We start from the raw sequence: 15,222 nt of genomic DNA, 5'->3' as shown, positions 1-15,222 counted from the left end.
CTGTGAACAGTTCACTTTTTTTTGTGCACATTGGGATGGATTTCCGCGTATTTGAAAGGCTGTGTATAAAGAATACTTTGCCAATCAATCGCCCTTTTATATTGTTGCGCACGCCTGTGAGCTGTATTGCCCTGCTATCGATTATCGATTTATTTCGGGTACTGAACTCTGGGGATGTACAATTGACACAAGGATAGTTGCACTTGCTGCATAGCTGTGCAGCTCCTGCAGGGACCCTCTCCACCCGCTGCATTCCATGTTTTGATTAGCATCCGTTGCGTCTCTGAGAATCTCTCGCTCGCAAGTCATGTCCTGAAGAACGCGCTCTTGGCGCGCGCATTACGCTGGTCGGGGCTTTTTTCTCAGCCTCGCTTCCCGCGCTCCCTAAATCGAAACCTTCTCCGTTGTCCATTGCGCTCGCACGCCCGCGCGCGCGCGCGCGCGAAGAATCGGCGCGTCTTTCGTCATCCGTGACGTATGATCTTCTCGCGCATGCGCGTTCGCGCTCGGGCCGTTTCTCCTCGTCGTCTCTGCAACGCGCTCGCCTATCTCTCGCCTTCGTTCTTCGTTCTCCCTCTCTGTTTCTTTCTCTCCCCACTCCCCTCCGCGTAGCGGCGCGAATTTAAGCGACTGCGTGGCGCGTCCACTGCTCAGACGAGAGTTTGGTCGGCCTCGTGAGCGGCAAGGGCCAAAACATGCCTCCGTGCATCGGCGCATCGCCTCCTACCTGTTCGCAGTGGTCGTCAACTACCGCCAGAGTGCGAAGCGCGTTCCGTCTCCGCCGTAGGAAACTCGGAAGCGATAATTGCCTGTGAGACGTGCTCGGAAAAGTCTATTTATTACTTTCGCGGCAACTGTGCATTTTCGTGTCTTTTTTTGTCTCTGAGAACTTCTCCCCTTTCGGATAAAAAAAAATAGAGAAGAAAACTGACGGCCCGCTGTGGAGGAGGTGCTGGTTGTGGTAGTGGTGTAGGTTGGTGGTGTCGTGTGAGCGTTGCTGCTCAGTGTTTCAGCGTTTATCAGGCGTCGGAAAGCAACGCCATCTGTGCTGCTCGGTGTCATCACAAAAAATTTCCGTGTAGCCTCTCGGAGGCGTGTTCCACAACCTTTTGTTTTCCTACCAGAACTTGCTACTCTACGGACAAGGCAAGATGACCGTTTTCTCCAAGCTTATCGCATCAGACTTCATTGGCGCGGCGATTTTGTGAAGACGCTGAAAAGAAGACAAGAAAATTGTTCTCTTTGAGAAAGACGTCCGGAGTACGCGTCACCCAAGGTATATTGCGGAAAACTTTCTTGGCGGTTTTTCTGCCGAAGTGGACAACGTTCCCGGAAGATATGTCGTCGTCGGAAGCGGTCGCCTGTCTTGGATTTGCGCCTTAATTGAAGGCAGCGCCTACGTCGTGAATTGCGGTGACCGTCTTTCGCCGTGGTGAAACTGCTCTCCCGCTGGCAGGAAGTCGGGTTTTCGGGGAAACGGAAACCAACCGCTGCGTCTGTGTGTTCTGCGTGTTTGTGCGTGCCGCGTCTGGGTGGTGTGTGCGCGTGTTTTCCTTCCGGCAAAACCCCTTACTTGAGGAAGTTGCGAAAGTTGCCGTTCTGTTCCGGCACTCTCCACCTCTGCGACTTTATCTCGCGGCGTAAAGGAATCGGAAACCTTCCTTTCTCGGGAATGCTTTGGGGAAGTTGCACAACATGAACTATCGCTCATCGCTTGGCCGTCTCCAGCAAAGCTTTTCGCAACTTGTTTTAACCGGGTAACGGAAGTGGGACAATTATTCGCTGGAAGCTCGGAAAAAGGCCTTGGTTGCAGCCACGTTCTTCTTAACTGCGTCTTTGGATTGGCTGGTTTCTTTATCGGACTCTTGAGTCCGCACCCCAGTGCTGCCGTGTATATTCTTTCTGTGGGTCCTGGACCGCACAAGTGGTTGAACGATTTTGTGCAAGACGAGCTTGGTGTTTTGTGTGCAAGGAAGGAAAGAGAAGAAAAAATATTTGGAGCACCTTCGGGCTGTTGGTAACAACGGAAAGCGTCGGTCGCCAGTGCTAAGCCGTCGCTTTATGCCTCACAGTACAAAATAAGAACATTTGGCCGTGCCTACGACTCGTCGCGAAGCGAGTGTTCGAGATCCTAGTGCATTTGTGATACGGCTGCTTGTGTGTCGTGTTATCTGCTCGTGCGGAGAGCTCGACCGTGCGTCTATTCTTACGCCATCTGTTCAACAAACAGTGTTTGGGGAGAAGTGATCGCTCGTGGATTAGCAGGCACCGAGTCGCCGTTTGCGTGAACTTCGTCGTTGTCGTTGTCGTTCCAGTGGCGGCTTTCTCTTGAGCGAGCAACAAAAAGAAGCGACATTAAAAGAGTTTGCGACAGTCCAGGTTATCAAACTCTCACAGTGCACCGCCGGTCCCGCTTTCGTCGTTCGTCTGGATACCGGCGTTGTGTGATTAACAGACTTCTCAGCGAGCGCTTTCTGCGGCTGGTGATCTTTGCAGCCTGAGCGTCATTCATTCACTGAGTCGAAGTAGCGACTTCTTGGCGTTCGTATCCGCTGGTTTGTTTCGGCTTCGTTTGGCTTGCGCGAAGCGTCTGTTTTGTTCTAAAAGCGAAGAGACAGCGTATCCCTGGAGAAAGCACGCTTATCTTCTGCTTAGCTTCTCGGAGTCACGGTTGATGCAACTCTAGCGCTTTCAGAAGGTGACAGTAATCTTTTCCAGAGAGAACAAAGCCCTCCAAAGCTCTGTGAAGCTTCGCTGCGTACAACTTCGTTTAAGAGCAGTGGTTCGGAGCTGATTGTTTTTGTTAGCTGTTCACCGGAGTGTACTTTGCTGCAACTGTTTTTGTTAACTGTGTACCGGAAGTTCGCTGCAAGAGAAACTTTTCTATCGTGGCTGCATCTAAGCCTCTTAAGTTCGTATTTGCGCTGAAACCTTTCGTCAGAGAGAGCTGAAAACTTTTTTTTTCCTCGCAGAGGTAGTTTGATTGCTAGCATCTTACCGAAAAGTGTACGCAAAAGGGAAACTAGAAGTGCGAGCACAGCACTAATTGTTGTCTTTGTCCGCGGACTCCGAGCGCTTTGTGATCTCTGCGGAGTTTGGTATCAAAAGCACGCTCTTTATTTACCGATAGGCGGTGTGTTCTTTCGAAAAGACTGGGCCGCTTGCTTCTCTCGAGGCCGACTCCATCAACTCAGCCATCTTAGGTTTCTTTCGGCTTGGCCTTGTGGTGTTTACCCAGCAAAGCCCGGAGGACCTTTAGGGTCGCCTCGACCAACTGTGTCGTTTCAGCCACCGATCAAAGTAACTGTCGAGCGTAAAGAAACACAAACGATAAGGAACTCGAAAGCGAGCAAATCAGATTCTATTTTTAGATTTGGATATTGGTGGAGAACGGACGAAGACACCTTGTTTTTCGGCGCTTCGTTGCTAAGTCGTTGGCTGAATTTAGGCGTGGAGGGTTTTCTATTTTAGAAGGGTACAGCGCTGACTTAGAGTGTTAGTTTTATACCGGTAGATATTTTTAAAAGTTGCTTTCTTACAAATAAAAGTCTTTTTTTTAACTGCATTCGACAGAGGTCACTCGTCGCTGTAAACCGGAGTTTGAAGTCTCGTGGAGTTCCTCTCTGTGCAAGAGGTTCTGGTACCGTGCTTGTTCCTCCAGCTTCGTCGCTTCGTTTGGGCGCGACTTCGGCGGGTAACGAGCTCAGGTCGTCATCACGGAGCAGTTTCTTTTGCAGGTCCATTTATTACTTTTTTGACGGCTCACGACAGTTGTTTGCGTGGCGAGGACTTCACCCGAGTTGAACCCGTGCGTTCGGCGGGTTCGTTCCTTTTTCCCAAGTTCTAGATCGTTTTCTCAAACTCCAATCGCCATTTCCAACTCATTTGCAGAGCGTAAAGAAAAGCTTTTTCGGTTAACTTTTCCTACTTCCGGTCGGCTGAACCTATCGTCGCAGGAAGAGAACACTTAAGCGAAGTCCAGGCACCACTGTTCACAAGTGCAAGCGCTTCTTCGTGTCTTGGTGGTGTGTCTCGTTCGTTCGAAGATCGTGCTCCGACCTGTGTGCCGGAACTGACCGTAGTTACTACGTTGTGTGAAGCGCGCTGTTCGACGTCGGTGCGACCTTCGAGTGATTTGGCACCGCCATCTTCGCGACCTCTCCGGCGATTGTGCGCGTTTTTTTTTTTAAATCTGTGTGTGATCGGTGTTGTGACGCTACTGCGTGACGCCGCAGAATAATGGTGTTAAAAGCTGCGACCGCGGCTCCGACGCCGGTGCCGGCCAAGGACGCCATGGCGGACGCCGCAAACGGCGGCGGAGAGTTGACTGCTCAGATGCTCCAGCAAAAGATTGACGATGGCACCACCGAGGTCAGTATGCTGTGAATATATAGTCTGTGCTCTTTGCGGGTAAGGTGCGCGTTGATATTGTGAGTGACATTTCGATGTACGTACAGGCAGCCGCGATATTAAGGGGAACGGTCAGTTTGCGCACGAGAACGAATTTTGTGATGTCTGCTTTACAGCTGGAAATGTCTAATGGGTCGTTATTCGCGCACAGGAACACTGTTTGAAAATTTGGGCTCGTCATTAGTAATGTCTCAATAATTATTGGTTGAGAAGTTGCGATTTTTTCCCCTTTGGTGCTACGCTAGGTGTAACACGTTGTGAGCAAAAGCTGCGGTGGATAGCTTGGGCGAGGTTTCACCATTGCCGTAGGGTGTTCAAGGGAAGTAGTGCTTGTGCATTTTTTTCGGTAAAACAATGAATGTTTGCGTGCCTGTGGGCCACAAAGTGAACTGTAACAGAGATGAGCTATTTCTTCAGCCCGAACTAAAAAAGAGTATCTCAAACTCGTGAAGTTCACAAGTCCACAGAGTTTTTTTTTTTTTCACTACCTTCAGGAGCACTGAGTCATTTGTGTGGCTCCTTTGGTTGCAGCTACGACGAAGCGTGTGTAGTAACGTGCCTGTCGTTTAGATTATTTCAGAGAATATTTAAAATGAGCGTCTTCTGTTTTCAGCTGCTTGGAAAGTTTAGTTCAATATTCTTGAATCGGTAACTCCTATATGAAGATGCGTTGAACCAAACTAGAGCGCTTCGGCAATCATGCCGCAGCTGTTTAACGGAAAAGATACATAGTTCAGCTTTCGGCGAAACGCTTCGCGAACGCGCTTAGATGAGTGGATAAATTTCACGCGTACCTCGGGTAAAGCAGGGGTGGTGTTTGTGTGATGATTTATTCTCCAAAGTGGCCCGTTTCGGCAGTTTTAACACTTTGCTCAATGTAGCATGCTCTTGCGTGCGTCATTGTTCCGAACTCTGGCTTGCGCGCACGCTTCCATATACGATGTCGTTTAGCGTTGAGCATAGACCACTTTGTTTTCCCCGGAATAAAAGAGGTGTCTCGTGTGCGCTGACTAGCTGGGCGTTCAGTGTTGAACGCTGTGGCGGGTGTTCATCGTTCAATGAACGCTCACAGCGTTCAGTAAACGTTGAATGGACGCTCATTAATTAACGCTCTCTTGGTGCCTATTCATTGTCGTTCCGAGCACTACGGGCACCACACGTGCGGTGTATTGCGCGGATTGTTTAGTGTGAAATCTGGCACCAGTGTTGTTATTTGGGTACTTTCGGATCATTGGGCCTAATTTCCTTGTCGCTTACTTATTCGTCTCCGCAGTGCATGCGGTCTCGCCTTTCTATGTGTGTTTGGCTGTAAGCTTAGCTGTAAGCGGGCGTCCTTTGGAGGTTTGTTTCACAGCGTTAACAGCCTGTTTGAGGAGCCCGCGAACTGCAGGCGATGTATAAAAATGTTTAGTTAAACGGACGATGAAGACGAATTGAAGTTGGGCGTAATCGATAGACCGCTGCATTCTAACGACAGAGAGGTCACTCGCACCAAAAACGAGGCTTTTATATCCTGTAAAACACCGAGGGACGAAATGCAGGGGTCGTCGTCACAGTAACCTTTCGCGGACGTAATGCATGCGTCGACAGCGATTTTTAGGCATGGACGGCAGAGGCTATATGTTACACCGGAATTACTTCGGAACGGCGGCAACCAGTCCTCTCTGGTGTGGTCGCCGCGAGTTTGAGTCGAATGGCGGGGAAATTAATAAAATCATTTTTTTCTCTGTCATTAGTGGACATTCTGCTGCCGGAAAAACGGGAGCATGTATCCGGACCTCCTAAGAACATACTGAGCGTCCTTACATTCTGTACGTGTTCATATTTAGCTTCAAGGAATTTTTTGTGTGATAATTTTTTAGTGCAGCCGTAGGAACCGAAGTCCTCCCAAAACTTATGAGAGGGAAGCACGCTTACCTTGGAAAGGTGCGCCACCTTTGAGGAACTGAGCGTAACGCTTTGCACTAACGTTCGCCTTTTCATGCGGACGGGTCTTCCTTTGGGGCGAGGGGTAAATGGGCCAGTGTTCCAGGTAGAAATAGAAATCTTTCATTGTTCGTTTAACATGTCTCCGGCGTATCGGGCCTACTAAAGCTACTCGCCGTAGTGAAAGGCGATTACATGATGTTTCCAACGTTCATCATGGCTTAGAGTTTCGGTTTACCAAGGAGCTACACGTCAGCCTTACTGGCCGGACGAGCCAACCTTGAAAATAAATCAACACACTGTTGCACTTGGACGCAGCCTTTCGGTAAGGCTTTTTGTGTCGCTGCATTGTCAGTGTTGAAGGTCAGATAAATGTCAGTGGTGTCATATCTCCGCGTCTGGCCAGCTTTTTGACGTAAACTCCATCTCACGCCTGCACCGGCCGACGGAGCGTCTGACCTCGCTTCGCGATTGTGACGCTTACTGCGACTTATCTTCCGGGCGTGATTTTCTTCAGCCGCGCGGACGTGTCCTTTGAGCGGTGGACGTTGTAGCGGCGGAACCTTTCATGATAACTATCACGGGGCTGGCGCTGCGATGTTTCTCTTTCATGCGGCAGCAGGAAAAGGCGGGCTCGCGCGGTCAGGTTGCAGTCAGCGGGCGCCTCCGCTTCGATGTTGACGTTTATTCGTGCGCACTGTTTAGTTGTTCTTGCGGAGGTTGGCGAAAAGACAGCTTGATGCGCCTGACCTATAAGTGAAACTAGCGAGTGTAGACTTGTACAAACTTATGTGTACGCTGCCTATACAGAAGTCTATAGAAATGTATATGGAGTAAAAGATGAAAAAAAAAGTTGTATTTGTTCTTCATACGGATTCATTCGATGTGATGACAACGGTGTCACCTCCATTTTACGAAGGCTAGCCCTTTTTCTACGGGATGGCCATGGTTCGCATGATCACGAGTGGCGAATTCTCGGCCAGCGTAGCCCCCCCCCCCCCCCCCCCCTTCCGGAAAACATCGTATATTGGTCGTAAAAGTGAAAGCTGATTTTTTTTTCATTTTAGAACATTTTGCGACTCCCTTGAGAGACGTTAATTTTTAAAAGGAGTTTCTTGTATTGCTTCTCCCTTAAACCCTTAAGTGTTCCGTGTTGCCGTGAGATAAACACGAAGTACAGGCAGATGCGCTCAAGGAGAGACGCGAAGTGGTGCTTACCTAAAGCAGAGTGTTGAAAAAACGGTGCAAAAGCCAAATATTTGGCGTACTTTCGACGAACTCGCAGCTTCGTTAAGCGCATACACTCTAAGCAGAAAAGAGTAAAAAGGGGGTAAGCTCCCCTCTAGCGCACTTCCTTTTATAAAAGGGAATGCTAGGTCACAGTTTACTCTCTTTTGTAGCGATAGCTACATTACGGTAGAATTTCGAGCCTTCGGCGTGGCGGCGCCGTGGCGGTGCCCCCACGCTGTTACGTGGTTGGTCACGTGATGCGGAGCAGCTGCCAGCGGCGTGGCGCCGTGGCTGATCACGCGGTTCGTCACGTGGTTGGTCACGTGACCAAGTTCCACGCGACCAGCTGTAGCTATCGCGTCACTCGAGGTTTAACCAGAGCTAAACCACTGCCAGTGTTTTTTAATGCCACATAGACGTATTCGTTTTTAAAAGTGTATACACTCAGGAATCTGCACACCGGTAAGAAATTAAACAAATATCTGTGAGAGTACGAAGACAGACCGGGATAGGAAGAAAGCATACGTGCAGCATCAGGGTGCACAGGTACAAACACAGCTTCGTTTCTTCCCTACTTCCCGAATGGGGAACACCGCGCCTTTCTCCCTTGTAATTCCGCCTGTAACGAAACCGGACAGGCGGAACACGTCAGCTTCTCCCTGGCTCCTGCTTGCCAGTGATGCCGGGCCGGGCGGATTCCTGACGCGCGTGCGGTCTTAGCGATAAAGTCGATCAGGCGGGAAAAGCAGGATCTGTTGCGAGTGACGTGCAACCCGGCGGTTGTGCTTCGTTCTGCGTCGCTCCCATTTTGCGGTGGCCAGCGGAGCTTGAAGGAACGAACTGTTATCTCTTCGCCTGGAGCCCTGCTTCCTCGTCGTGCGGTCTTTTGCTCTATCTTCCATCACTGTATCCATGTGCTTTAATGTTTTGTTGGATGTCATTTTTTTTTTCAAAGGGTGTGTGCGTGTGAGGGGGGGGGGGGATAGCTTTTGCTTTCACATTGATAGTACCTGTAGGACGGAGCTCCAGCTATTTTTTTTTTGTGTCTATGGCAGTTGCATTTGCGTTTTCGCCGCATAAGCCGACATACATGTTGTTTGCTGCTTTCTGGAGATTTCCGCAGCGTGAGCTGTTATTTACTCTTATCCCGGTTTTAACGGCGTCGTTATCGTCCGCACCGCAAGCGCACACCACCCGCCACGGTGATTGGTCAGCACGCAGTGACGTCAAGCATGACGCCACTGCAACGCTCCACGGCAGCAGGAAGAAGTTCCAGTTCGTCCCTCACACTGCCGCCCCCTTTTTCGGAAATATACCCCGAATTTTTTTTGTGAAATTCTCCCATTCCCACGTGTTCACTAAACGCTGAACACTCCCGTTACGGACTCGTGACTGTCCTGTAGATGTTTTTCTTGTTCCCCTAATTTTCTGGAGTTCGAACAAAAAGCTCTATAGTCGAAACTCGTTGGCCAGGCGTCGCAACGTATGGAGTCCCCAGGCTTGGAACAGAGGAGGTAGAGAAACGGATTAGCCTCTCGAAGGACGGCTAGCTTTAAAGGAGAACAACGAGTGTGAATCCAGTTGTCGAAAATTTTCCTTCCATTCTGTTGTGTGTCTTGGCGCGGCATATCTGCTTAAGAACGGCGAGCAGTCGTAGCTCTTTTCAGTCGACCTGGCGCAAAGGGTGTTGTGTAGGGTAAACAGGTCCAGCGAGAATGTGGCAAGACCACAGCTCACGAGGGACTAATGCTGCGCAGGAGTCGGTTAAAAGAATTTAAGCGGACGCGTTGCACTTCGAAGACCAAACTCTTCGCGCCAGATCTTGGCTGGGGAGTCGAAGGGTGGAGACTTTGTCAAAAGAGGTTCGTCTACACGTGAATCCTTCGACAAAAAACGGTTTATATGCAGTAAGCTGCGCTTGGCCCATTTGTCACAGCGGCAAGCCAACCCTATTCGCTTTCGGTCGTCCCACTTTAGCGGAGTGGGCGGCGATCAAGTGCGTTCGGAAAAAAAAAAAGGGCATGGCTTTGCGGTGGGGTACACGGAGTTAGGCTTCCAGCGAAGCCATTTTGTCGAGCTGTGTTCACTTTCGTCTCGAGGTTGCGTGTATATCGGAGCGAGACGCATTGTAAGGAGCTCTCCGTTATTTAGCCGACATCTGCTCCATCAGCCGAAATTCTTGGTAGGGAGCCGTCCCCCTGCCTTCGGCAGCCGGCGTCCACTCCATCACGTTTCGTTTTTATTTTTTTTAGCTTACTGAGAGAAAAAATATAAAGTGGAATAAGGGCCATGACAAACGAATTCACCCCGCGTGGCCCGTCTGATTGATTAAACTTGAGGCCGTTGGCCGACCCAAGTCACGTCACTGACGCGGGGTTCAAGTGGCGAGCGTTGATAGATGGCATCCTCCGTCACGCAGGCGGGCAGGGAAGGAAAAAAATTAATAAAGCAATAGCGCAGTAGGCGGGCTGAACTAGGCCTAATGAAGGGTAGGGGTAAGTGAAGTTCGTAGTAGTTATGCCGTTCAGTTTCTAGGCTGTTTTCCTACCTTAGAGAGCATTTTGCTGCCTGGTTATCAGAGCCACTTTATGGTAACGATCTGAAAAGCTGCACCCGCGTGACTCTCTGCTCATTTTGCATTTTCAGCTCCGTGTGCTCGTCGTCTGTATTCGGATACAACTCAAAAACATAGCGGCAAATGGCCCTCAAAGGAGCTCTTCCAGCCAATGGCGTCGACTGATTGCCATGACGTCGTGGTTAACCTGCTCGCACCTGCCAGGCCCTCCAATGTGGCAGTAGCAGCTGGATCGAGATTGAGCACGACGTCATGACAGTCGGTCGACACCATTGGCTGGAAGGCCTTCTTTTGAGTTTTATTTGCCGCTTCGTTATTCCGTTGCACATAGTATGCAAAGAGGTTAAGTTAGTACTAAGCACAGTGTCTGTGCATGTCACTCTGTCTTTGAAATTTACTCCAACTTGTATCCCGGGAAGTTTCGTGGCGTACGAGATATTTGTGCTGGTTTACGAAACGTTTAAACCACTATTTTTCTTCAACGTGCAGATCTGCTCAAACCACTGATTTTCCTCAGCGTCTGAAGATCGTTCACTCTATTCGAGTGGCACTCACTTCTTAGGAAACTCGTATCTGTCGTTCGCTTTCAGTTTGCCGGTGACAAGTGCGCGAACATTCCCCCCCTCCCGTGTATGATTATTTTCTTCCGGCGACTCTTGTATGTCGCCAGGGCAGCGTCGTAAACACGCTTCTTCTCTCTGCCCGACCGTGCCGCCAATGATTCGGTCTAAGCAGGTCACTACAGCTCCGCGGGCCGTGTCGCTTACACCGGATCTGATAAAGGCACACTAATCTTCCGAACCAATTGCACCCTGCCTACGCGCTCAGTAGATTAGTGGTGCTCAGCGGTCCGGTCGATCGCCCTTTGATTCATATCCGGATTACTTGGTCGCTCTGGAACGAACCGTGGCAATCATTAATTGCGATCCCTTTTTTTCCTCTGTGGTTCGTTCTTATTTCTTTATTTGTTTGCCAGTCGTCGGTGTCCTCATTTCTCTATCGGAAATCACCTTTCGCCTAATCGCGGAGAATCCTATTGTCTTCGGCGCGACGCTGACATATGCGCCTAGTCACCGCGCCGCGGGGTTGTGTGCGTCACAAGCAGATTTTTATTGAACCGTCCCCCCCCCCCCCCCCCCCCCCCCCCCCCTGCTCAGTATCAATGCGCTCGTTACCTCTCCCCATCTGCGCCCTTTTATTCCCCAATAAATCTTATGCTGCCCTCGGTGTATAGCCCGGTGATACTGCGACCCGTCCGACGCTCTCACGTCAAAGACGCCAGCGATAAGGCGACACAGTGTGCGTGTCTCCCAACCTCAGCTCCTCTTCGCATTCACTTCCATTGTTCGCATCTTGGCCTCGTCTTCTATCGCATCGCCATTTGTCGTCGGCGTGCTCATAGGGCTTTCGAATCGTCGCCATTGCCACGTCCGGGGACCCCCTATTTCTGGACGGACACCATTGTTCCGCGATTGCCGCAGGCGTTTCCCCGACCCTCTTGTTCCTCAATGCCCATCTCTGCCATCGTTCTGCTGTGTGTGCGCAATGTCCGTTGCACATTTTTTTTTTTTTGCTCTTGTCGAGTCGCCACTGTTGTATGGAGGTACCGGTGTTTCTGTTGCTTTCTTTCTGGGATCGTTTCCTGGTTAGTTCTTTCATACTGGGTTCATCTTTTTCTGTCTTTAGTATTGGTTCGCGCATTGCGCTTTGCTTGTTTCCAGGCTCTCTGGGGCCATCTTTCCCGTGTTACTCGAGTCTCTCTTTTACGGCTTGTTCGCTAAGTAGTAGCAGATTGCCGCCTGGCGAGCGGTGAGGCGTTAACAAGGGAAGTGCGGAGTGAACTGCGTTTCTTATTAGAGAGGTGTGTTGCTCTTTTCTATCTCTATTTCGTCTATCTCCAGGAGCGAACGCTGAACAAACACTTAGTGCGATTTTTTTCTCTTGATTGGAACCCCGTTCCCGAAATGGGACGTTTTCGCGCCTATGGATGCAGCGGTCAAAACAAAATTCGTCTTTCTTTCTTTCTTTCTTTCTTTCTTTCTTCCTTCCTTTCTTTCTTTCTTTCTTTCTTTCTTTCTTTCTTTCTTTCTTTCTTTCTTTCTTTCTTTCTTTCTTTCTTTCTTTCTTTCTTTCTTTCTTTCTTTCTTTCTTTCTTTCTTTCTTTCTTTCTTTCTCTCGTGTTTCGCTACGCTTGATGTGCCTGGCGAACGTTAGGTAATAGCATTGGCGGCTGTGGCTAATAATGTCAATTCTGATTGTGTTTCTTCCTCTGTATTTAGATTAGTGCGTCTGTTTACGGAGCTGTAATTTCTTTCCAGAAAGAAAAATAGCAATTCTACGACCCCTTTTGTTTTGTACAATTGTTACGTAGCTGCCAGAATTTTGTCTCCCTCCCCCGGTCAGAGGCGGCCATAGCGATACAGTTTAACATCGTTATAACGAAGTTCGAGGGACCCGGCGATTACTTCGTTTATAACCGTAGCTTCGTTATAAGCCGTTTTGACCGGGCTTCCAAGGGAAATCTTCACTCCTTCTTTATATCCATTATTTTGTTGTAAACCGCTCCGTTATAACGAGGCTGAACTTACCTCTAACGCCATTGTTTTAGGTTTCCTTCCCTTCCCATTCTTCGTTGCTTTCCTTCTTTCACTAACGTATCTTTATTTGTATACTTTTTTTCTTCTGTCTGCCTTCTGTTAGTGATCTCGTTCTTCATCTGCTTGTTTGGCTTGACTTACGGGTGTTTAACGTCCTAAAGCGACTCGGGCTATAAGGGGACGCCTTAGTGAATGACATCCGGAAACTTCAACCACCAAGGGTTCTTTAACATGCACTGACATCGCAGAGTAAATAGACCTCTAGAATTTCGCCTCCATCTGCCTTTCCTTTTGCAGCTTCTTTATTTTTTCCCTGCCCTTCTTCCATCCTACTTCTTTCTTTCCTATTTTATTTCTTCATTGTTTCGTTCTTTTCTGCTTTCGTTATTTTATTTTTCCTTTCTGCCCATCCTTTATACTTTCCTTCCCACCTCTTTGCTGACGCTTGTCTATGAGGAACTGGCGGTGAAGTTTGCGGTGCCGATAGCAGCGCCATAACACACTGCCTAGCGAGAAGAGCAAGCAGTTTTGGGTAGTACTCTCAGTACTTTTCCGCGCCACCTTCAGGCGCTTATTGGCGTGAGCCTCCGCGCTCTGTCGAAGGAGCACGTGCCGTGCGTCAGCTATCTGGGCTACGCCGAGAGAAGCTAGGCAATGAATTCTGTCAGCCAAACGCGGGTATCTAATCGCGCAGAATGTGTTCTCGCGTTTGCAGCGGCCCAAGCGGCTGACAAAAGCAGTTTTGAGTCACCGAATGGAACAGTTGCAGTGCCACCTTGGCAGCGCAGGTTCCTCATTGGCACAAGTCGGCACTCATGCCATGCGATTGCTGTGGTGGTGCCGTGGCCATCAGGTTCGTGTGAGCCCGAAAGCTGACGCTCTTTTATAGCTAGGTAATGATCCATCTGCGGTCTCGTGATGCAGGTGGGCTCGGGAGTATAGGCGGCCTTGCGGACGTAGCGATTTCGGCGCATACGTCTTCGTTTCTTCCTTGGCCTTCAGGACAGTCAAAAGGTCTTGTATACTGGGGGCGAGCGAACCAAATTGACCTCTGCATTAAGGCGATTCCTCTCTTCTTCACATTCATAACGCATCCCGAGAGACGACGTCTGCCGGCCCGTGTGTATTAGCCGCGGCCGGCCCAGAAGCCCGGTCCTTTCCAATTAGGGCGCCCACGCGATTAAGCTGCTCGGCCAGCGATAAGGCCGGCCCGCGAGACAGCGCGACAGCCACAGCGGTGTTCTCCGAGTAGGGTGCCCTTTTGTCGGGCGCTTTCTAATGACCCGAGAACAAGTACTCCATTGTGGGGAAGGGCGAGGGGACGAAATGCGAAGGGCTTTTCTAGCTCGAGGGTTGTTTAAGTTATCGGCTTCGGGCTTCGGACTCTGCCTCACGGCGCCGGACAGCCTCTTCTAAATTGGTCCGCGCCGGAGAAAACTTTTAATTAGCGCTCCGCGGCCGCTGACAAAACGCTGCTCTCTCCACGTCAGAGCGTGGCGTACGCCCTTTCTCAGTAGTAGCTGTAGCTGCTGCAGGTTTCCGCGGGGCGTAACGCATGGCCGTGCCCGGAACAAGTGCCGGCCCGCGTTGGATTTGCAGGCGCTGATTGCGGGAGTGCGTTCTTGTAGACTGCGTGCGGGCTCTTGTCATTTCTTATTTGGATAGAAGCTTGTACTGTCGTGGAATCTGAGCACAGCGGACGTGAGCCAATCATCGCTTCCGGATTCGCAAGGCGCGAGATACTATTGGCCCAGCCTAGCCACCTGGTGCTATTCGCGTACTCTCGGTGTTTGATTGGCTGACACATTCTTTAGCTTCGCCCGCGCTGCGGGTTGTTCCAATTTAATGAAGAGTAGCTGCGTAGTTCAGGCGGCATGTATAGCTGGGACTTCAAAGGGCACGGCGCCTGAGCTGATTGCCGCAATGGCTGAGGATGTTTGTTAGCTACTTTAGTACTAGGATCTAGCTGGAAAGTCTGTTTATGTGCTTGCAACGGGTACTGTTTGCCGGGGTGAATTGTTTGCGGACGTAAATTGTTTGCCGGCGTGAATTGTTGCCGACATGAATTGCGCCGACGTGAATTGTGGGCGTGTCTGAGATACGCGAGCGCGGAACTCGGGAGGCGGTTAGTTGAAAGCGTCGAAAATTTACTTTGTAGCCCTACCCGAGTGTCTGCAAAGAAACAGTGCAGGCTGCATGAGCCTAAACAAAGCCTGCTCCTACTCCACGGAAAAGCACGCGATGCTTACTGAGCCGAGCGCGCTGCCCCGGGTGCGTGGTGTTGGCACTTACGCCGCAGTTCGGAATCTCGGCGGAGAGGCTCTGTTGCGTTCGAAAGCAAACAGTACTTTCATCACGGCGCCTTCTGAGAGAAAATGGCGCTGAGAGCTCTCGTGCGGCCTGTCTGGCGAGCGTTTGCGCGGCTTTCAACGCGAGGGAAGTGTTGTAAACATATCAGTTGTGCTGACCGGTTACCAATCCGTT

At 50.1% G+C, this 15,222-nt stretch overlaps 1 protein-coding gene across 15 annotated transcripts in view; it reads left to right on the top strand.

Annotated features, from left to right (window-relative positions):
* Positions 1-15,222, top strand: part of Snap25 (Synaptosomal-associated protein 25kDa) — a 196,328-nt gene that overhangs the window by 70,226 nt on the left and 110,880 nt on the right. For 2 of the 15 annotated variants that reach the window (XM_077665946.1, XM_077665949.1), the window contains exon 1: positions 4,167-4,371. The exons of 7 other annotated variants lie outside the window; for them this stretch is intronic. In XM_077665946.1, coding sequence (XP_077522072.1) covers positions 4,240-4,371 — 132 coding nt within the window. In that variant the 5' untranslated portion in view covers positions 4,167-4,239. Of the gene's footprint in view, positions 1-648; positions 4,372-15,222 lie in introns of those variants that run through there. 6 more of the 15 variants (XM_077665950.1, XM_077665945.1, XM_077665944.1 and 3 more) reach the window with 6 other exon arrangements.

The sequence above is a fragment of the Amblyomma americanum genome, chromosome 5 (assembly GCF_052857255.1).
Source record: "Amblyomma americanum isolate KBUSLIRL-KWMA chromosome 5, ASM5285725v1, whole genome shotgun sequence".
In the NCBI taxonomy this organism is placed as follows: Eukaryota; Metazoa; Arthropoda; class Arachnida; order Ixodida; family Ixodidae; genus Amblyomma; species Amblyomma americanum.
Note: the sequence above shows the minus strand (reverse complement) of the source record. Positions and strands in the feature narration are given on the sequence as shown.